Source organism: Notolabrus celidotus, chromosome 7 (genome assembly GCF_009762535.1).
Source record: "Notolabrus celidotus isolate fNotCel1 chromosome 7, fNotCel1.pri, whole genome shotgun sequence".
Taxonomy (NCBI): domain Eukaryota; kingdom Metazoa; phylum Chordata; class Actinopteri; order Labriformes; family Labridae; genus Notolabrus; species Notolabrus celidotus.
Window position 1 is genome coordinate 5,893,095 of NC_048278.1, and position 23,942 is coordinate 5,917,036.

The 23,942-nt window shown below is 42.9% G+C and overlaps 1 protein-coding gene across 1 annotated transcript in view; it reads left to right on the plus strand.

Moving 5' to 3' along the window:
• pkd1a (polycystic kidney disease 1a) overlaps window positions 1-23,942 on the plus strand; it is an 81,245-nt gene that overhangs the window by 15,181 nt on the left and 42,122 nt on the right. Inside the window, exons 2-13 of the mRNA XM_034688831.1 lie at window positions 4,043-4,114; window positions 4,223-4,291; window positions 5,169-5,240; window positions 7,335-7,498; window positions 7,602-7,852; window positions 8,278-8,538; window positions 8,639-8,807; window positions 16,093-16,270; window positions 17,679-17,893; window positions 19,968-20,089; window positions 20,199-20,352; window positions 23,650-23,912. Coding sequence (XP_034544722.1) covers window positions 4,043-4,114; window positions 4,223-4,291; window positions 5,169-5,240; window positions 7,335-7,498; window positions 7,602-7,852; window positions 8,278-8,538; window positions 8,639-8,807; window positions 16,093-16,270; window positions 17,679-17,893; window positions 19,968-20,089; window positions 20,199-20,352; window positions 23,650-23,912 — 1,990 coding nt within the window. The remainder of the gene's footprint in view (window positions 1-4,042; window positions 4,115-4,222; window positions 4,292-5,168; window positions 5,241-7,334; window positions 7,499-7,601; window positions 7,853-8,277; window positions 8,539-8,638; window positions 8,808-16,092; window positions 16,271-17,678; window positions 17,894-19,967; window positions 20,090-20,198; window positions 20,353-23,649; window positions 23,913-23,942) is intronic.

Here is a 23,942-nt window from a genome sequence, read left to right on the forward strand (position 1 = left end):
TGTTGATCTTTGTGCGAGTGTGTTAAACCGCTGCACACAGCCTCCCTTCGATTGCCAGCTGGACACCAGGCGACCCAGGCAGCAGCAGCTGGAAAAATGGACAGAATGTTCTAAAGAGGAGCGGAGAGCAGTGTTTGTGACCCAGCCGGACTGAGAAGCTAAATGTTTGACTCTTTACACTAAAACCTCTTCAATCAACACCCGTCCTCCATTACCAGGTGCCCCATTCCCCTGATTTCACGCCCTGTCTCTTCATGCAGCAGGGAAATTACCCAGCTACTTCCACTCCACAATTTCAACGCAGTTCGGCTGAGCTAAGACGGACACTTGTGGCAGCAGACCTGGCTTTTTGTCGCTCCCTACTTGTTCCGTTCAGACCTTCTCCTCTAACTCCATCATCCTTAATCCTGTCTCTACTTTTGTCCTACTTAGAGACTCATATAGTTCTGCCCAGCCTGGGAATATAAACAAAACGGCAGCGCGGAAAAAAGAGGAAAGAAAGTGGGAGAAGTGACTGGGGGAGGGAGGGTGCAGCAAATGGTTCGGTCAGGGAGGCTGAGGGAGATGAAAGCCACCGCAAGCGATCTGTGTTTAGTGGGTTAGTGGAGCGCCGGCCTTCACTTACAGCGACTTTGAATCACTTCGCCACCATGATGCGACAGATATCAGTGTGTCCCAAAATCAGACCCGACTCAGTTTTTATCGCTGAACCCTTAGACTTCTTTCTTTTGAGGAAATCAATACGATATCAATCTTTTTTTGAGTGGTTTTCTTTGTTTTTTCATTTCCTCCATCTCTGTCTCTCCAGATGTATTATTTCCCTTCCAAAGCCTGTGCCCACTCCCCCTTTGCTTGGGTAGAGTAGTCAATGAGGACTGTGTGTGAGTGTGAGTGTGAGTGTGAGTGTGTGTGTGTATGTGTGTGTGTGTGTGTGTGTGTGTGTGTGTGTGTGTGTGTGTGTGTGTGTTCTCATCCTCTGGCTCAGAATAAGTGGCACCAGACAGGCCTTATAAGGAATGGTTAGATCATTGGCCACACCGTTAGTAAAACAGAACCATATGTGTGCAGTGTGTGTGTGTGTGTGTGTGTGTGTGTGTGTGTGTGTGTGTGTGTGTGTGTGTTTGTGAACAGGCCTATACCCAACGTGTGCTCTTGTGTGTGTGTTTATGTGTGTGTAAGTAAAACCATGTGTGTCCAGAGGTAGCGGAGAGAACGGGAGCCCGTTGCTAATAGACCTGGTTAAGGTCACATTATATGGTCACGTTAAACACGCTCACACTTTCTCTCCTCTTATCAGTGTCGTCCATGAGGTCAGAAAGAGAGTTCCTGCAGCGCGCGCACACACACACACACACACACCTGGTATCAATGTCTAGAGCTTTACATGAGGTGAGGTGTCAACCTTATGTGCGAATGATCAGCTTGTGGGCGGAGCCTCTTCGTGTTGTCCTGTTTCATCTCCTGATGGTTTTAGCAGAGGAGAACGTTTCCTTCTTTCTCTCTCTTTTTCTCTCTCCCTCTCTCTCGGACTCCATCTTTCTTACACAGCTTGTCTGGAATGTACAGATGTTTCCTTTTGGGAATGGGCGTCCTGCTCTGTTCACACACACACACACACACACACACAGGAGGAAAGAGAGAGAGAGAGAGAGAGGGGGGAAAGGGGAGCACGTTTTCATACACATCTCTCTGTCTTTGCTCTGCAGTTAAATTAGCTTCTACTGAAAACTCTCCAGGCCAGCAGTATCTTCAAATAAAAATCACAGTGATTTTTTTGTCCTCTCACAACCTCTGGCTTCTTGATTCCTCGCTCCTTGTTTTCTTTTTACTCCCCAACCCTTTTGTTCTCACGTGCAGCCGAGGCTTCGCTTTGAAGGCGCGCAGAGGAGTGTAGCTTTTCTTTTCAGCGGTTCTTTCCTGCTTCCTTCTCCTTGTTTTGGTGTCTCACCTCCACAGTTCAAGCCCTGCCGTGTTTATCTGCTGTTGACTAAATGACTCAGGTCAGCGGTTTGTAAGAAACAACATCTTCCGCTCAGTGACGCACACCTGTACATAAAGTAAACACTTCATATATTAGACAATATATATGTGCAGTTCAAGAGGCAACCTGTCTTAAAATATGAAGCCCATGCATAAACTGCAGTTCATCGAGCGTCCACTTGAGGCTGGCTGCAGAAACACCGGAAACCACATACACACCAATTCAAAGAAGACTATCTTTGCAGCAGAAATAAATAGTTTACAGCCTGGTTCAAAAAACAGCTTGGCTCTACGTAGCTAATTTCTCTATCGGCACACACTGAACAGGGTTACATTTTTTTCTAATGCGATGGTTCAGAAGATATTAAGATTACGAGTTTTTGCCCAAATAAGGACATGAGTGACTTGACTGACAGGCGGGAACCATAGACTGTAAATAAAAATGGACAGCGTTGTACGGTTCTGAAGCCAAAAAACCCCGCTCCAGGGCACAGCCATTGTGCAGCCAGAGTCTGCGAAGCCACATAATTTCTGCGGTTGCCACGGTAATTTCTGTGTCGGCACGGTAACGAGCTCCGCCCTACAGGGTAGGTCACAAGATCCTATGGAGTTTCCCTCTACAGCAGTTGTCAATCAAAGCAAACCCGGATGTAAAACCCTGTTTTTTAATCTCTAATAACTAACGACAAAGAAACTTTTCAGAAAAAAGAGGCCTTGAACACTAAACAGTCAAATACTAACTACATATCACCACAGCATACGGATGTGAGAATCATTCGTACCACGAGTATTTATTTTTTAAAGTTTGACTGCAGCCCAATTGAAATGAATGGGGGAGACAGAGTTTTTGACCTATACTGCAGCCAGCCACCAGGGGGCAGACGCTTTGGTGGAAGCTTCACCTCCAGCCGAGCGAGATGCACCCCTGGCAGGAAAACATAGCTGTTGGCGAGGAGGCTCGAACTCCGCCTCTTTACCTCATACTAAGTTTGGTTCAGTTCAGCATTTCCAATATGGCTCCCGCTGACGATTGGCTTCAAAACAGTGCTCAGGAACAGATGAGTGACGTCACGGATATACTGAAAAATAATGCAATCACTTCTGTCCACCTTTAAAATAGATGATTGATTAGAATTATACCACAACACAAAGATGTCTAGACGATATGTTAGCTAACTGATGAATGGTTGAAGTTAGATCTTGGACGCCCAGATCTGACTTCACACTGTTTTCAGACACCATGTTTACGTTGAAATCCTGGTTGGTATTCCCTGAGGAATACCAAGGTGGTTTCATGAATATTAAAGCTGGGGTTGGTAGTCACATTTAGATACACTTTTTGTTATACTGGTTAAAATGATCTTTCCGTCCCGATGGAAATCAATACATAAAGTGTTCTTAAAAAGAGGTAAAAAAAAGCTGCTATCTACAGCCGGAGTAAACCTGGGAAAACACCAACCAATCCCTGCCATCAGGAGCCAAATGATGAAACCAATCAAATCCCGTCCTGCCGTTCTGCCCGCCTCCTGCAAAGCGTACATTTCACTACATTTGACTACCAACCCTAGCTTTAAATAAATGATGTATTAAACAGCAGCTGAGGGGTTAAACATGAGCATGCACCATGTCAGTATTTTGACCCTTTGGCTGATTAAAGCTTTGAAAACAAAAGTCCTCTGTAGTCAATAGAAGTTTTTATTTAAGTTTCTAAAATGTTGATATTACAATATATCTAATTTTTGCTCAACAATGGTTGTATTATTGTGAGTCATCACAATGGATATATTACCTCGAGACTCCTTTATTGTTCTGAGTATTGTGTTCTTGGCGCATCTACATCACATTCATTATGTCTGGTTTCATTTATCTCCACATGTGTCCGTACAAGCTGACTCTTTCCCTCTTTGTTATCACCCAGTTTCATTTCCAGCCCTTTTGCAGCCACATTATGCTGAAAATTATTTGTTACTTCTATAGATGCCGAGTGTGTGTTTTTGCATGCGTGCAATCATTCTGCTCTCACGTGTATTTTAAATTAGGATATGTTGGTTTGTCCCCGCAGAGATCTCTCCAAGAACCACATCTCCTCCCTCGATACCAGCCTGCTCGACCGCCTCACCGGCCTCAGAGAGCTGTGAGTACACTCAGCTTTATGTTTTTTGTGCATTCATATAATTTCACCATCAGTACACCCAATCTATATGCATCCATTAACGCTCTTTATATCTCTGTTTCCATGCAGTTATCTTCAAGGGAACAGGATCAATATTCTTCCCAGAGGCCTACTCTGCTGTGGACCGATCTCAGTCCTGTGAGTACAAAGTCGAAATGAGGACCTGAAAATCTCAAGGTTGAAAAGGAGTGGAGGAAAAATCAAAGGCAGGGTTTAGTCTGGATTTAAGAAGGCAGAAATCCCGGGAGTTACAGGACCGGGAGCATTAAGAAAACACACATGCTGTATACTGCACAGGCACACACACACACATGCATGCACACACACTAATCAGAGGACGATTAAGTTCAATTACAGCCTACTGCTCCAGTCTTCCAGTACCTCCCTCTCTCCCTCTCTCCCTCTCTCCATTTGTCTCCCTCCCTCCACATTACCTTATTTCTTCCACACAGTGAGTGCATGTTTGTGCATGTGTGTGTGTGTATGATGAGAGAGGGCTCTGGTGGTTTCCATCAGTTCCTTCCAAAACCACCACACAACGGCTCCATTATGTAGCAGAGTGGATGGAGGAGAGAGGGAGGGAGGAGGAGATTATAAGAGATGGAAAAAGTAGTAAAGAAAAAGAAAGAGAGGCATGGAAACAAAACAGATGAATGGAAAAATGGGAGAGAGCGAGAAAGAAAAGTCTGAATGCTCGTTGTTAATGTTCAGTTGTTTGTGATCTATCATTACAGATCATTGTTGTGTTGTATATCTTTGAGTCCTTTTTGTCCTGATATAAAATAAGTGTGTTAATCTTTGACAAACACAAATCTAAAAGTCATTTTTGTGTAACTGATTTTACATTTGGATACTCATGTAGGAGGAGAAGCTCTTTTTCTTCGGCTCCAACATTCACATTTCTCCTCAGGCCCGTTTCACAGACGACAGAAAGAGCCTCAAATCAGTTCTGCCCCTGAGTGAGACTCACTCTTGTTTAATATCTACACTGATTTATTTTGTTTCTTCCCATCAGCGATTTGAGCCACAACCTCATCACCACCATCGAAGAGAGGACATGTGACAACCTCTGCAATTTGACTCAGCTGTGAGTAAAGACATTTGAGTCCTGTTTGTCTCTCCATCTTCACTCTTTACGCAAATACAAACACACAAATAGTAAATCTCCACCTCCAGAAGCATATGCACAAGTGAACACACACATCTGATCACACATGCTTAAATAGGCGGCAGGTTTCCCGTCACCTCGCCTACACACGAGATGAAGGTCTGAAGCTCTATTTCAGACTGGAGTGGGAGGTAGTGAGTGGTAATTATTCCTCAGCCGCTCTTTACGTTCCAAACGTTTTATTCTTGTTCACAGTCTGTAATACAGCAGAGTCCAACAGATGGCCGCTTCTAATCTGTGGAAGATCATTAAGGCCCCAAAATCGGAAAGTTTTTTTGAGCTCTGAGATTAAAGTCAGAATATTCAACTGTTAAAAAAGGATCGTTTGTAAGATTCAGACTGAAAAGTTAACTCCTTTAGTTCTTAAGATTATAAAGCAAATCAAAGTCGGGGTTCTGAGTGAACTTCTCCAGCTGTGCCTTTCTGGCCTGTTACGCACATTTTAAACTATGCAGTCAGAACTACAAGGTCGTTAAAGACAAAACTCAAAGTCCTGCTTTTTATCTCTGTATTTTGAATTCTTTTGAAAACAAAAATAAAAATTCTAAGAGTAAAAAGTGAAGAAAACTAGATAATATTTGAATTGTTTTTAGGTTATTTTATATATTTTTAATGAAGGGTCATTAGAATAAAGACACAGCTTTGTATGTTGCGTAGCTGTTCTATACCTGTCGTATCTTAAAGTGGTTTAATTTACAAAGTTTGTGTCCTAGTCACTAGGGATGTAAAGATATATGGTGGTAGGTCGTAGAAAATCTGTACAAATAAGGGTGGATTAAAATTGATTCAACAAAATTTGTATTGCGATATTATTTTCAAACAGTAGTGGGCGCTATCTGCATTTCCCTCTGCTTGTTCAACATCATTAAGTCTCTCGCTGAGTTGAGCGTAACAGACATGGCGGCAGCAGGTGAAAACCTTGCAGATATGCTGATATTCAATATTCAACTCTTTGATTTGGGAATAGTTCACTTTCCATTTCTTTAGAATTGTACTAAAAATTTTTTTAGTACAATTCTTTTGGTTTTTTTTGCAAGGTGCTGAAAAAAAAGTGTGCAGTGGTTTTATTTGAGTTACAACACACCTTAAAAATGAAAAAGGATTACTTTGTTTACAAAGAAATATACGAGGAAAAATATATATTGCACTTGTCCATATCTGAGAATTGAAATAAAATAACAGTTATTTAAATTTTGAGTTAAAAACAGTTTTCTTGAAAATCGTTAGAGAATCATGAGTGAGTCGTATCGTGAACCACAAATCAGGATTCGTGGGTTGAGTGTATCCTTACATCCCTAGTAGTCACTCAAACCAGAACTTAAATTCTTACCTGCCGACAAATTTAAAGGTAAGAAAACACTCAGGAAATGTCAAAGTTAAGCATAATTTACATTTTATTTAGAAAGCTAATCAACAAGAGGTAAACAATGTTGAATTAGTTTGCCAATTGTAGCTCACATTAGCAGGGCAGGCTCCACAGGCCATCAGTCGTTCTTGCAGATTAACATCCACGTACCTGTGCTGGTTGTTGCACTTATCTACACTTGAGAGGTTATATATCAGTTTAACAGACACAGCCGACACACAACTCTATCTCCACTGTCTAGATCAAAATCCTGCCAAACCATGCCACACTATGAGATATGGTGTGTCATCTGTGCTTGTTTACATCCTGGTAGTAGAGCTTTATAGCATTAGTAGCTGTATCACAGTGTAGACACAACATATGATGTTTTTTTTGCAGCCTATAAAAATTGTTTAACCAACAAGTAACTCTGGAGGTCAACATTTGATCGTTTCGTTGAATAAATGCAAACTTACTTCATATTTACTTCATTTTTTATGTATTGTAATGTAGCGTAGATAAGTTAAACAAAGGAGAAGACTCAGATTGTTGTACCCTCTCTGTTGTTACCAAAATAATGCTGACAGTGATGAATGTTAGTTTAAATGTTCATCATATTTCAGTTTCACTGTCCCCACTCACGTCTCCCCTGTCCCTCTCCTCCTCAGTGACCTGAGCAGTAACCCCTTTGAGTGTGACTGTGAGCTGTTCCGGCTCGTCAGCTGGCTGCAGGAGAAAGGGGTGCGAGTCCGACGCCCGGATGCCATGCTTTGTAACCAACCTCCCGAGCTCCGCAACCAACCTCTGCTTAATGTCAGCCTGCACACCTGTGGTATGAAGAAAACACACTAATGCACCTGAAGATGTTTAAAAATGGAATTTGGAAAGAGGAGTCTTTGCTGTTTTGGTTTGTAAGAAGTTGTCTTCCTCTACAGGTCCCAACTACGCCGCCTGTCTCGATGACAGCAGCAGTGGTGGAGGTGGGCGTAGCGAGCTCGTTATCTTCTCCTCCTCTACGCCAGGAAACTTCACACGAGAACAATGTAACAGCGTGTGCTTTGCTGCGTCTCACCGCTATGGGGGCCTGGGGACAAAGCATGAGTGTCTCTGCAGCATCAACTCAGAGCCAAACTTCATCAGCGAGTCCCAGTGCTCTGCTGCCTGTACAAACTCTGATGTTATGAAGGTACGCAGCACGCAGTGGTCCTGAGTAGTAACTATTATGATGTCCCAATGTCAAGTGTTTGGTCAGAGCAGGTCAAAAAGAGCAGCTTCCAATCAAGACCCCCCTTCCTCTGCTGTAATCACACATTCAGGACTTCCTTTAAACCTTCCTGTATCCTTCCAACAACTTCCCTCTGTGGCTTGAATGACTTCCCTACACGCTCAGAGTCCATTTCCTGCAGGATGGCTGTTCAAAGCTATGAGAAAAATAATACCCATCCCCCACTGGAAATTAAGAGTGGTTTATTTTCTTAAAACAACTTTTTATTGCAAACCCAAACGATAATAATAAAACCACAAACATCTTATTAGTGAACAATACGGAGGGTTTTATTTGACTTTCAAAAGTTGTGAATATTTACTTTACAAACCTCCCTCTGTGTGCAGAAATGTGGTTGGACTCTGGCTGACGATGTGTTTGCGGTGGACTTCTCGGTCTCGCTGAAAGCTCTCCTGCTGCAAAGTGTTCACGACTGCATCAGTTTCTCTGCCGTCCCTTCTGTCACACCAGTGACGCTGTCCTGGGATTTTGGTGACCTTTCATCCCGGGTTAACACCACAGGGGCCGGGGTCACCTCCGCAACCCACAAATATGGACTTCCAGGACGTTACGCAGTCGGTTTGACGGCCTGGGCTGGACATAAAGAGGCAAGAACAATTTAGAGAATATTTTTTTAATATTCTAAAATCTAAAGATATTTTTAGTTTTTAAATACTTTTATCATTTTGTTATATTTCATGTGTGAAGGTCTCAGCACGTGGAGAAGTGAGTGTGGCTCTTCCTCCCAAACTGGAGCTGCGCTGTCCAGTCCTTGCTGTTGCCAATAAGAGTCTAGAGTTCACACTTGTCAGCTGGGGCGCTGTGGGCTTGGACGTCGACTGGAAGATCACAAAGAATGGTGTCAAAGTTGCCAAAGGTAAGACACACCAACACAAAAAAACTGACCAGCTAATAGTAGCTAATTTGTTTGAGAAGCCTTCTGCATCTGAAATCAATGATCAAAGAGTGATGAGACTGCTGGAGGTTTCTGCCTGTTAAAGGAAGTTTGTCCTTGCCACTGTAACTTGCTAAATGCTGCAAAGTGCTATGCTCATGGTGGATTAAGATGAGATCAGACAGAGTCCTGTCTGTAAGATGGGACTGGATCTTATCCTGTCTTGATGTTGGATCTTTGTTGATAATAGAACATAGAGTATGGTCTAGACCTGCTCTGTTTGTAAGGACTCCTCAGATAACGTTTGTTGTGATTTGGCGCTTTATAAATATTGATTAACTGATTGATTAAGGAGTGAACCAACAACAAAAACAGTGAAGTGAGGCTATCAAACACGGCAAACGGGGTCAGCTCTACGTCATTCAACTAGTTTTAGTTGAGTTCTCCGTCTGTTTCTCACCAAAGTCGCCGAGCTGACTGGCTTCCCCTGTGAGAGATACACTCATTACTGACAAGTACCTCACACAACCCCACTTTAAAAAACAGAACTATTCCCTTTAACTAATATAAAAATAATGTTCCTGAATTCTTTGTAGCTGCCTTTCTATACATCATCTGAGCATCATGATCCTGTCACAGTTAGCACGACAAGAGGGACCTCGAGTTAAGTGTCAGTGAAAGCACTTAAACTGCATGCCTGTTGCCCTTTCGTACACCTACACAGCTACACACCTACAGAGCTACATATAAGCTTCATATATTATCTGAGGTAATGCACACTTAGCCCACTGTTTCTCCCTTTTTCCATTAATCTCAAGATGCCTCTCCTTTAAACCCTCTCAGCTGATACCTCTGACAGCATGCTCACATTTCTTGGATTTGTTGGTTTATCATAATGAAAAAATGTTGTTGTGATTTCATCTTTAGATACCACAGTCTGGCCACTATAAAGTGTCAGACATAGCTTTAAAAATAGAAAGACAGACAGTGCAAGGTGTGAAAGTGTGAACTAAATGTGAATCACTGAAGGACGAAGGAATGAAAGTCAAAAAGGTCACTGTCACGTCTTTCTGGTCGTCTAAACCTGACAGTGTGGGTGTTTTTGTCCTTGTAGCTCATGAATTGTTCCTTGAAGTCGTTGAGGTCTTTTCTCCTCTTCTCACTTATCGTCATCTTTTCTGTCTCCCTGTGTTTGTCTCAGCCTTCAGAGGTGCATACTCAGACCATGAAGCCTTTAAAAGCAGACATGAGCCATGTATATTTTTATGAACTGATTGTACTGGTTGATGTTTTTGTTCCCTCTAATATTGATCTGACTCACGCAGTTATGTCAGGACTGAATTACAGGAGGCTAGCTGTGGAAACACAAGTCTGCCACTGCCTTAGAGAAATCATCACACAGGTAATCACAGGGTGTGCGTTTCCAAGGTGGCCGTTCTTACAAAAATACTAATGTACCTTGACTCCTCTGTAGCTATGCATGCCATCGTCTTCGGATAAGGCCGGTAGTTTCATTGCCTGCTTTAGCTCATTTGGTTTTGAGTTGAATACAAGATAAAAAGCACATGGAGAAGGTATTAAACCATGTGTGTGGGTGTAGTAGAAACCAGTAAATGACTAAAACAACCTCAGTTAAAAAAAAAAAAGTTAGGACACTGTAAAATCTCCTGAAATCCTTTATTATTTACAGAGAGGGTTAAAGGACACTATGAGGCAACACAAAGGCAATCAGGCCTCAGTCCCAGCTTCGTGAGACGTGTTGCTGGCATCAAATTTAAAATGAGGACACATTTTTCATAAAAAATAGACTTTATCTGATCAAACGTTTGATATACACTAGCAGTTAAAAGTTTGGACACACCTTCTCATTAAATGTTTTTTATTTTAATAATTTTCCACATTGTAGATTAATACTGAAGACATCAAAACTATGAAATAATCTGGTTTTGACATAATCTGGATTACAACAGTAGTCAAATAGAGCTATCCATTGTGTGCTAACCCTACCTCTGAACAACACAACTGATGGTCTCAAACACATTAAGAAGGCAAGTCATTCTACAAATAAACTCTAGACAAGGCTCATGTTAATTAGAAACCATTCCAGGAGACCACTTCATGAAGCAGACTGAGAGAATACCAAGAGTGTGCAAAGCTGTCATGAAGGAAAAAGGGGGCTACTTTACAGAATCTAAAATATAAAACATATTCTGCTTTGTTTAACACTTTTTTGTTCATTCAATAATTCCATATATGTTCTTTCATAGTTTTGATGTCTTCAGTATTAATCTACAGTGTTTTTAAATAATTACAATAAATACAAACCCTTGAATGAGAAGGTGTTTCCAAACTTTTGACTGGAAGTGTATTTCTTAAATTTAGGGTTTAGATATTTTGCAAACTATCAAATTCTGATTTTCTAACTTTTCATACAGCATCCCAACTTTTGGGGAATTGAGTTTATAGAAAAAAATACATTACACAAGATTAAAAAAACAAACACCAAAACAGCCTGAATATCAACCTTATATTTGAAAAGATAGAATTGTATTCCGAAGCTTGATCTAACTGGACTGGTAGAAACTCTTGAAGACGTTTCACCTCTCCTCCGAAAGGCAATTCTGTTTTTACCAGACTGGGGAAGAGCTCGAAGATATAAGCCACTAACAGTCGTGGGTGTGTCCAGGAGTCACAAAAGGCGTTTTTCGACCTCAGGAACTTTACCCCAGAACTAGGGACTTTACCCCTGAGCTACATGCGTTTTGACCAGAGGAACCAGGGTCTAAATTTAGTTCAGGGGGAGGTAATCTCCTCCCTGAAAAGCCCCTTCTTTGGGGGTAGTACTTTTCAAAGGTCCTAGGACTGTCAGCTGAACATGTGTGTGTGTGGAGTTTACACAGCTGTTGAAACACAGAGGGAGTTCCTGGGAATGCATGCTAGTTTAGTTTTTATTAAGATTTCAAAGTATTATTTAATATAATTTTTTTTCTCCATACGTCACTGGCCTGATTTGCACAATCCACCTGGGACATCAGCCCGAGGTTGAAACGCAGACAACAATAGGGGCACAGGAACCTTTTAGTTCAGGGTAAAGTAGTTCTGGAGGCTAAAAGACCACGGAACTCTTGGTCGAAATGCCCCTATAGGGTCCTAAGTAGGGTCGTTAGACTAGTTCCTGGCAGTTGTTCTCCTATCACCTGACAATTGTTCAGTACCTCCTGGCAGTTGTTAGTCCAGTTGCCTTACGGATCAAGCTTTGGATTACCATGATCTGGGTGACTGAGAACCTTCACAGACATAGAATTGTATTATTACATTTTTAAAATAAATGTTACGGAAAGGGGCTAGAGGTTCCTTGTACCTTATCATGACCAACAATTTTTTCAAGTGTTCATTTCTGTTCAACTTTTTCTTTCAAAGTCTTACTTTAAACATGAACACTGACTCATACCAGATGATTAAATGAGCACATATGTTCCTTTAAGATAACTCCAGGTTCATAAACGGAGAGCTGCCCACACTGTCGAGAAGATATTTTTGTAAACCCTCTAACAATGTAGGCTCCACCTCAACTAGTCAGGAGTTAAGCTACCTAACTGAGGCTTTATTTTAGACAGGCTCCAGGGATTTCATTCATTGCACCAAGGTGATTCAACATAGAACAGAGGCGGTGCAATAACTGATACTAATATAGCATGAAGAAAGGAAACAACTGGGAAACAACAGAAAAAGAGAAGTCTTTGAAACCTGCAGATGGTATTGCTCTGTTGAGTACGAAGCAGAGGACGCGAGGAAACAGCTTTTAATGCACGCCACAGAGAGGTATGAGAAAGAGAGAGCCTGCAGTCAAAGCACTCCATCTAACACTCTGTCAAAACACTCAACACAGTGAGTCACAGACAAACAGATGGGAGAGCACAGGGGCTGAATCAATAATCAGGAGCGTTACAAGACTTAGAAGAGAAGGAGAGGCAGTAAAGGACTCGCTTAAACCAAAACTTGAACTCCAGAACAAATACTTCTCACCATGTCATATTAAAGACATCAGGCGTCATTCACCAACATCTCCCTCTTTAATTTGTCCTCGATAAGTTCAAGTCTTAGGTACATTTATGACCCTGTTCTTAATCTGCTGTATCGTTCACACCTCTGCTCATGGATTTGTGAATGTCATACCTTTGTAAACTGGAAGCTCATGCAGGCTGATCCTAATTAACACAGATTAACACCCTCAAATGCTCCTATATTGACATGAGACTGCAGAACTGGTACACACACAGGTCAGGCAGTGAAAAGAGGAGAGGAGAGAAGTCGGTAATGCTCATATGCAGACAGAAGACAAAGATTCAACTCTTGATTTGAGATGTAACCAGTTCTGAAATGAAAGTAAAGCTGCTGTGGATGAAAACAAACCGGCTGATTTGTTTTGTTATATGTAGTTGTGTCAGAAGTAGGGATGGGTACCGAATTCGGTGCTTTTATAGGTACCGATCGAATTACGCCGGTACTACCGAGTACCGACTCACGTAACATCAAACGGTACCATGTTTCGGTACCTGAACGCATCCCTGTGACTGTGAGGGAGTAGAAGAGTAGGATATTTTCCATACTTTCGCCCTGCAATAAAGTTTGAAACTGATCGGGTGGACGTCTCTGCTCTCTGCTCTCTGCATCTGCGCGGGAGCGCGCCAAACGGAGCCTGCAGCTGACGGGCGCGCGCACTCACTGCGAAGCAGAGCAGCAGGAGGATTACGTTTATTTTCTACAGTCTATGGTTGAGACTGACTCTCTCGCTCCGACTACCTGCCCTGTTTATAACCGTACCTGTGTGCGTGAATGCCCAACAAGTAAGTTGTGTGTCCTGTTATTATAAAGAGACGGAGAACTGACTTTTTCCCGTCCTCAGGCGTTCACTTGTGTTAATTGATAAACTCCCGAAAGAGCAATTAGACGCCACGAGCACGTGTCAGCTAATATATATAATCACCTATAAAATCCTGTTTCTGTTCATTTCATGTTAAATTAAATAAATATGTTAAATTAAACAAATTTGAGATTTTTTTTTTAGATTAACATTTATTACCACATAAACACACAAAAGTACCGAAAATTGGTACCCTTGAGTACCGGTACCGATTCCTAGGTACCAGGTATCGGTACCTTATCGGTTCAAATGTGAAAGGTACCCATCCCTAGTCAGAAGTGGATAGAAAATACTTCAACAAACAGACAGAAGAGGACAACTAAGAATATCTACTTTATTAATCCACATGGGGGAATTTGATAGATTGGATGGATTGAGTCATATCACTTATTCAGAGAACACTTTCATCTGAAAACATGAAGAGAACAACACCACATGAAGAGAGATAAAATACTTTGATCTCAAATCTGAGGGAAAGAAATCACCAGAAACAGAAAGAGACGGCGATGATATCGCTCTTTTTCAGGGTTAATACAATTTAACAAGACACTTTTCTGCAGCTGCCAAAACACAAAAACATGTGACAGATTTATCATTTCAATACCAGGTCGAAAGGTAGGTCATTAATGCTGTGAATGAGTCCTTTATTGATAACTTTTATGTATACATCACCTTTAAAAGCTGAGGTTTACAAAGTGCTTTGATATACAATGAGTGTTTGTTCAGAGCGTAACTTTTTGACCAAACTCTGCATGATCACAATAAGTTTTGTTTACATAAATAATTTACCAATGATGTTTAATCATATAAAGGTTCAGAATTAATGAAAACACAATAACTAATATTTTTTGCTCTGGCATATCAGCACTCAAACATCAGGGAGTATCCTCTTGTTATACTCGTGTTCATAGATTTTCCCAGAACAAAACCCAGACAGGCAAACGTAGGTGGGATCTTCTTAGAAATGACGGAAATTAGATTTAGTAATAATAATAATACATTTTATTTATATAGCACTTTTCACAGAACTTAAAGACACTTCACAAATAGCACACAATAAAAGACACAATAAAATAAACAAATTAGAAACACAGTGGATATAAAAACATTAACAGTTAAAAGTTCTGAAGAGGTGTGTTTTGAGGTGGGATTTGAATGTTTGTAGGTCGGTGGAGTTGCGTATGTGCTTGGGGAGGGAGTTCCAGAGGGCGGGGGCAGCAATGGAGTAAGCCCTGTCGCCCCGGGTTCGGTGCTTGGTCCTACAAGGTGTGGAGAGGAGGTTTTCATTGGAGGAGCGGAGACCACGGGAGGGGTTGTGAGGGTGAGAAAGGAGGGGGCCAGGTGATGGAGCGCTTTGTAAGTCAGGAGGAGGAGTTTGAAGTGAATGTGTTGGGGGACAGGAAGCCAGTGGAGGTTTTGGAGGACAGGGGTGATGTGATCACGGGAACGTGAGTGTGTGAGTGAGTGAGTAGACAGGCAGCTGAGTTCTGGATGTTCTGGAGTTTATTGAGGACTTTGGATGATGAGCTGTATAGGATTCTGTTACAGTAGTCAATTCTGGAGGTGATTAAAGCATGGATCAGGGTTTCAGCTGCAGGGAAGGAGAGTAGTGGGCGGAGTCGGGCTGAAAGAAGGCAGTTCTGGTGATGTTAGTAACATGTTTTTCAAAGGTGAGGTTGGTGTCAAAAATTAAGAACAAACGTCTTTCTTCAAGCAGCGGCTGAATGAGGCTCATGAACACTGAATATCTGTGTTGGAGCAAATAGAGTTCATCATGGACCAATCAGGTTCAGCCAGTACCCAGGCTTCTTGTTGGTAAAAATAGAGCTACAGACATAAATTATTCTTCGAGATAAAGGTCACATTAATGCCAATTGTAGTTTGTTCTATAGTTTGTATACCTTTATTTAGAGAGGATAGTACAGTGGATGGAGGAGGACACTGGGAAAGTGGGGGAATGACATGCGGTAAAGGGGCCACAGGCTGGACTCGTCATTAAACCACAATGCTGAATCAACACACAAGACACCAATTATAGTTTTAATCACTTTTTGTTTCATCTTTAAATGTGTTCCCTTTTTTAAAAATCTTTTTAGTTTCATCAGATCTTCTTAAATGTTGTTTTTTCATTAAAGGGACAGTACACAGCTACTGTCTGGACAGGACTGATTCTCTGAGCGCCATGTTTTTTGTTGATCTATGATGAATTCTCAACAAAAAGTAAATTTTTCTCCCAAACTTTTAGTGTCTTAAGGGTAATCTTTAATAACCATTCATGATGTTTGAGTGGGATTCAGTCAGACACACTGAGATATCATGTTCTCTTTCTCTGTCTTCTGCCAGCCTCCCCTCTCTGTCCAAAGGATGGGGTGTACCACGCCGAGTCCTCACGCTGTTTCCAGATTGTCCCGGGAGAGCTGAGCTGGACCGACGCTCGACAGCAGTGTTCGGACCGTGCCGGAGATCTGGCAATCATCAGGAGCGATGTGCTTCGTAACCTGCTGGCACCCAATGTCACACAGTGAGTGTTTCAGTGTGGATGAGGTGCAGAAATGAAGCCTCAGAGTCTCTCTCATTGTTTTTTTTTGTAACTACTACATGCATGACATTTGATGCACATTTTAGTGAAACTGAGACTTCTGTAATATTTTGCATTTCTTCTCTTGTTTGATGATCCAACACAAAGTCTTTTTTAGATTTACAATTACATAAAGTATAATCTGATGTGAATAGATCTCAACGTCAGGCTCAGTCATGGCAACAGTCTGCACTCTATTTGAACTAAAATAGTCATTCATAGTAAGAACCTTCTTTGCACTCCTCCGTAAACGGTGATCATGTGTAGTGAACCTTAATGAAGGAATCTTTGGAGTTGTGCCGCTCTGAAGGACGCCAGTGTTTGGATGTTAGGTCATAGAGGGTCGCAGCAACACACATCTGTAAAAGCACAGCTGCATTGTAACACCCAGGGAGGAGGAGTCCATAGTTCAGTGTGTGTGTGGGAGTGTGTGTGTGTGTGAGATTGAGGGTAGAGGCCTTGCCCTTGCAGACTCAAGTAGATGACAGAGGGAAAAACCTGCTATAGATGGAGCCTGTACCCCCTCTCTCCTCCTCCCCCCCCTGCTTACATAAGAAGAGCATTTCTTCACTCCTTGCATGTTTTCGCCATAAAATCCCTTTTTCTTGTTCCCTCTCTTCTCGTATTTCACTCTTTCACATGCTGTTCTCGAAGAACCAAGAAGCCAGCCGGAGTTAAAGTTTGAAATCGCTTCTTTCCAGCTGAATTTTTTGGAAATATCATAAATTGCCCAAACTGAATGTTTGAAATGTTTGCCTCTTACCTCCATTCATCCCATCTGTCTCCGGATTAGAGTGAGTCATGCTCCGGCTTTTCTTAGGGAGGAATGATTATTTTGTTTTCAGTTAACAGCGTGTGACAGAAAGAAAAATAGAAGCGGGGTAAATGTGCAGTCCATTAGCAGCCTCATGGGGTGAAAATCCAATTCATCAGTCTCAATCACAGAAATCTACTAGCTAGCCTCTCTAGCATCCCATTGGGGTTCAGTCAAAGCGCATTTTCATGCTCACTCTGCTCTGCGATCATTGATCATTCCAGGCAAGCTGACATGCATGTCAGAGACTTCAGTGCCACTTTAGGAGACACATATTGATTTAAGTTTGGATGTTTTGTAAGAAAGCTTGTTTGCTGAGCTGAAGGAGTCTCCTTCTTTTATCTCCTCTTGAGCTGCATGAGCGTCTTTTAATTGTTTCACGTGGAATTTGTCTTGTACCACATTTGGATTCGTTTGTGTGTGAGTGCCCTTCTGTGTAAGTGACAGAGACAATTTTCCAGCTGCTAACGGTCAAGTAGCTAAATGTCAAGCAGGCACTGTGTTAATCTGTGTCTCACCCTGCTATTCCTGCCCAAGGGAGCGAGGTGTGTGGCTGGGCTTGAGTGATGTTGACGCTCCAGGCAAGCTGCGCTGGGTGAACGGCTCCGATGCTGAGGAGGGAGAGGAGGGCCTGCCGCCTCGTTCCCCAATCTCCCGTGGTAACGTGTGTGTGTCCCTCGATCAGCGGGGTCAAGCCAGTTCACATCCATGTAACGCCAAGCGAGCCTACGTCTGCCAGTACAGGCCCCAAGGTATGCTCCATGGACACATCGACACATGTACACGGACATATGAGGAGTTTAAAGAGCTAGAACCCATAAAAATAGGAAAGAGGGAGATTCAGAAATGCAACTTTCTTCCTATACATTTTATGTAAATTTAGTCAGGGCACAAACATGTGTACAGGCAAGGTACGTTTATTTATAAAGCACCATTCATAGAAGAGCAATTCAAAGTGTTTTACAGAGTTAAAAACACAAACCAGAACAGTAACAATCAACAAAAAATACAGCAAACACTTCAAACATTTACATTTTATATGCAGCCAGTTATGTTTGATCTACACTCCATCTCTGTACCGACGTACCTTAACGTACATAGTTAATAGTGTTGGGTCTTATTGGGTCTGAAGTCCGTAACTTGTAGAGTCATACTGCTCGTTTCCACCAAGCGGTCTGGTATGGATCAGTACAATTTGGTATGGGTCGGATCGGTAACGCCTGATCCTGTTTGCGTTTCCACAGCCAATCGTGCCCTACTAGGTGGGCGGCGTGTAAGCCGGATGCTGATAGCTACGTAATAGCGTGACGCATGGCAGCGCGACAGTGTACCCCGCTAATAAATGCAACAAAGAAGAAAAATGCGAGGAAAGTCTGCACCTCCACGGTCGACCATGGAACGCTGTTTCTTGACGCCATTTTCCAAACAAAAAAAGTTATCTTCCCGAAGTCCACTGGAGATTTCAATATGGCGGGGTGATGTGTTCTTTATTACCGCTGTCGCACGGGAAATGATGATTCTTTCGACCAATCAACGGACTGCAGTATTTGTAGCTCCACCTTCTGGAGTTGGATCGGTATGTCTGGCACGCCAACAGAAGGGTACCAAACAGTGGGATGGTAATTTGGGGACCTGTCCCGGTTTTAGTCAATGGAAACGCCACAAAATGCATGCCGTACCGAGACGAACCGAACTGAACCCCTAGGTGGAAACGGGGCTTTACTGTCCCGCCAGACACAGAATCACAACTGATCTCGTCGTAACCGAAATTAACCTTTAATCATTCGATTCATATCAGAACTTCTTCCGAAAGATTAAGACTCACACATTGAATCTTTTCTGTGTCGAGTCGCAGCCTGAAGCTGGCTCAGACCTCTTGACACCCCCGCAGGGTGCCCGATGGCCCATCAGAATCCGATTGTAAATCTGGCATTAAATTGAAAAATATCTAATTATAAATGGTAAAATATCCAATTGTAAAATATGGCATTGAACAAACATAAGCATTTAAACATAAAATATTTTAAACATTGAAGATCATGAAAGAAAGAACGTAAAATTAGTTCCAAGGTTTAAAAATGGGTTTGCGACCATTAGTGAGCAGCGCGAAAGAGGAACGTTTTTAGTCTGGATTTGTCTGAAAAGTGGTATAGAACAATCCCCCCCTCCATACATCATGGTTTAGTTTGGATATCTCAGAAGACTTTATTTCCTAGCGACATGTTGAAATAGTATTTCTGGTTAGAAAGGTTTCAATTTAAAAACACAGGAAGATGATAATTTACAAAAAGTGGAGCACACAGTCGATCGCTGCAGAGACTGAAGTGTCTGACAAGAAGTCTCAAGGCCAAATGAAACAGTCAGCTGTAATCTTTGTTTTTCTTTGCCTTCCTGTTAGTGTTGCTGGATAAAGACAAAATTAAGTCTACATTTAAAGACAAATCCAGGAAAAGCAGAAGTCCATTTCTTGCAGACAGAGCACTCTCCTCTTAAGAAATTTGCCACGTAGAATAAACTTTAGAGAAAACATCAGAGCCTGAAAAGTTCTTTAAAACTCAGTGTTAAAACAAGCCTTTCTTTGTGTGGTTACTTTTTGTTCAGTCTGCCTTTTATTCCATCTCTGCTCGAGTCAGACAGAAGACAAATGGTGTGCCAAAGTCTTCTTTCCTTTTGTGTCTTTACCCAAGTTGTGTTTGGTTTGTGTCCTCAGGAGTTAATTTTCTAATCCTCTCATTTCTTTTAAATTCCCTTCACCATCCCTCGCCTTTGTCCCGCCTTTGAAAGCTTTTGCGTCATCTTGACTTTATTGTCTCTCTGCCTCTGCAGTGCCGGTTCCAGATGCAGGGACCTATGTGTCGGGTCTGGCTGTGTTCCCCTCCCACAATGCTTTGCGCCATGTCCCATCTGCTGGGCTCTCGACTCCGCAGCCTCCCAGCAGTGGCATAGAGGTGAGTAGGAACCTCATGTTGTTGATTTAATTGATAATAATCACATTTTTCTCCTGAAATGTTCTGTAGATCTCTTTTTCTCACTCTTTGCCGTCTTCTCTCCACACAGGTGCTGCTGTTCCCGGCTCTGAGCTTCAGGCGGGCAGGCCGTCTGTCCTCCCTGGAGTTTGTCACACAGGAACTAAGCTCACAAATCCACGTCCGATTTCAGATCTACAGACCTCACTGTCACTGTCACCCTGGCCTTCACCTGCTGCTACCCAGTGAGTCAAACACAGAAACACATTGTATGGCAGGGGAAGTGTAAAAACCACCTGCACAGTCGTTCCTTGAGAGTATCAGCAGGTGTTAAAAACATATAAGCCACCTGTGCCCATCACCATCAGTCAGAAACTTCCACACAGACAAAGGAACACACAGACCAGGCTCTGTTGAAGCTGTCATGTAAGTAAACAAATAAAGAAAGGTTTGAAGGGAGACTTTAAGAGGAGAGTAGAGGAGAGAGTACAGTTATGGCCAAAAGTTTTGAGAATGACACAAATATTACATTTTCACAAAGTCTGCTGCTTCAGGGTTTTTAGGTGTTTTTGTCAGATGTTTCTATGGTATAATGAAATACAATTAGAAGCATTTCGTAAGTATCAAAAGCTTTTATTGAGAATTACACAGAATTCATGCAATAAGTCAATATTTGCAGTGTTGACCCTTCTTTTTCAAGACCTCTGCAATTCTCCCTGGCATGCTGTCAATCAACTTCTGGACCAAATCCTGACTGATGGCAGTCCATTCTTGCATAATCAATGCTTGGAGTTTGTCAGAATTTGTGGGTTTTTGATTGTCCTACCGCCTCTTGAGGATTGACCACAAGTTCTCAATGGGATTAAGATCTGGGGAGTTTCCTGGCCAAGGGCCCAAAATCTTAATGTTTTGTTCCCCGAGCCATTTTGTTATGACTTTTGCTTTATGGCAAGGTGCTCCATCATGCTGGAAAAGGCATTCTTCATCACCAAACTGCCCTTGGATGGTTGGGAGAAGTTGCTCTCGGAGGACGTTCTGGTACCATTCTTTATTCATGGCTGTGTTTTTAGGCAAGATTGTGAGAGAGCCCACTCCCTTGACCGAAAAGCAACCCCACACATGAATGGTCTCAGGATGCTTCACTGTTGGCAAGAGACAGGACTGATGGTAGCGCTCACCTCGTCTTCTCCGAACAAGCCTTCCTCCAGATGCCCCAAACAATCGGAAAGGGGATTCATCAGAGAAAATGACTTTACCCCAGTCCTCAGCAGTCCAGTCCCTGTACCTTCTGCAGAATATCAGTCTGTCCCTGATGTTTTTACTGGAGAGAAGTGGCTTCTTTGCTGCCCTCCTTGACACCAGGCCTTCCTCCAAAAGTCTTCTCCTCACTGTGCGTGCAGATGCACTCACACCTGCCTGCTGCCATTCCTGAGCAAGCTCTGCACTGGTGGTGGCCCGATCCCGCAGCTGTAACACCTTCAGGAGACGGTCCTGGTGCTTGCTGGACTTTCTTGGGCGCCCTGGAGCCTGTTTGGCAACAATTGAACCTCTCTCCTTGAAGTTCTTGATAATTGGATAGACGGTTGACTGAGGTGCAATCTTACTCGCTGCTATAAACTTCCCTGTTAGGCCCTTTTTGTGCAATGCAATGATGGCTGCACGTGTTTCCTTGCAGGTAACCATGGCTAACAGATGAGGAACAATGGTGTCATGCACCATCTTCCTTTTAAAGTGTCCAGTCACTCAATCATGACAGATTGATCGCCAGCCTTGTCCTCATCAACACCCACACCTGTGTTAATGTGTGTGACACCTGTGTGTCATTGAAATGATGTTAGCTGGTCCTTTTGTGGCAGGGCTGAAATGCAGTGGAAATGTGTTTTTGGTGATAAAGTTCATTTTCAAGGCAAAGAGGGACTTTGCAATTAATTGCAGTTGAGCTGATCACTCCTCATAACATTCTGGAGTATATGCAAATTGCCATTATAAAAACTGAAACAGCAGACTTTGTGAAAATTAATAGTTGTGTCATTCTCAAAACTTTTGGCCATGACTGTAGTCTGCTGTGTTGAGCAGCACAGAGCTCAAAAACTTTCTTTTTGTTTATGTCTTTTGTAGTCTCCACTGAGACAAAGAGGCTAACCATTAAATGGATAAAACAGATGTAAGAAAAGACATTTGTGAGAAAGAAAAATCCATAGAGGGGTGAGCAACTCGAGGAAGTTTACGGCTCATGTTTCTGTGAAACTTTCATCTGGAATTTGTGCATGAAGCCACAGGAGACGAGACAGTGGAAAGAAGAACTGGATTATTGATTACACAGAAGCTAGTGTGCTTCTTCCTTCCCTGAAGTACATATCAGATCAGTCAACTACAGTCAGCTATAAGACTACAAATACACAAACAGAAGGAACCTTTTTACTCAGATTCCTCAGCTGCTTTATTGGATCTCTGTTTTTCTGCAGTTTTGCTCTGTTAAACTTGTCAGATTTGAAGTGACCTGAAAGACAAATCAGCTCTAGATATTCAAAATATTTTGTGTTTTTCTCTTTTGGACACTTTTGCATTTATTAAAGAAATAGCTGAAGAAAGACAGAAACCTTGAGGAGCAGAGCATGTTGTATGACATGCAGCTAAGGTTTGTCCTCTGTATTGAGGACTACAGTCTCCGTATGTAACTAATGGGCCAAGTTGGTGGGGGTCAGTGACCGGGTTTAGTCTGTGAAGGGGGCACTATGGGAAGAGGGGGCAAAACAGGGAGAGAGTTCAGCATCCTGACTGCCTGGTGGATAAAACTGTCCCTCAGTCTGCTGGTTCTGACCCCGAGACTGCGTAGTCTCCATCCTGATGGCAACAGGCTGAAGAGGCTGTGAGATGGGTGGGAGGTCGCCTGCTCTGCACAGGGCTGTTCGAGTGAGGAGAGAAGAGTAAATGTAATGGAGGGAGGGGAGAGAGGCACCAACAATCTTCTCAGCTGTTCTCACGATGCGCTGGAGGCTCATTCGGCAGGACGCAGTGCAGGCCCCGTACCACACAGGGATGCTGCTGGTGAGAATGCTCTCGATGGTGCCTCTGTAGAAGATGGGGGCAGGGGCTCTAGCTTTCCTCAGCTTGCGGAGAAAGTAGAGGTGCTGACGTGCCTTCCTGGTCAGTGATGCGGTGTTGGTGGTCCAGGTAAGGTCTTCAGTGAAGTGCACACCCAGGAATTTGGTGCTGCCCACCCTCTCCACAGCAGCACCGTTGATGGTCAGAGGAGAGTGCTGGGTGTGTGTTCTCCTGAAATCCACAACCATCTCCTTCGTCTTCTCAACGTTCAGAGAGGGATTGTTGTGTCTGCACCACAAGACCAGGCGGCTCACCTCAGTCCAGTTGTTTGTCTCATTCCCGTTGTGAGACCCACCACGGTCATGTCATCAGCAAACTCAACATACAAAGAAGTTGACACTGATATATTTGGGACACACAGAGGGAATAAGCAAGCTGATTAAAGGGGAAACAAATTTCTTTCCCATCTGTAAGACTTCTGCTTTTGTGTGTCTCAGGTTGTGGCGGTCCAGCGTGTGCCCCAGTAGCTGTCTGTGTTCCCAATAACACCAACAGTGGGGATCCTCCATCTTGCCCCCGACTGGAGCAGTGGTGTCCCTTCCAGCTGCGCTGCATGGCCCTCTCAAGTCCCTGCCACCCGTCCTCCTGTCCAAACTGCACCCAGGCTCACCGTCTGTCCCCCGGAGTGCTGCGGCCCCGATACACCCTGCAGAACGAGGTGGTGTTCACTCTGCCGGCAGGACCAGCTGCTCACATACTGGTGAGGATTAAACTTTAGATATTAGAGACA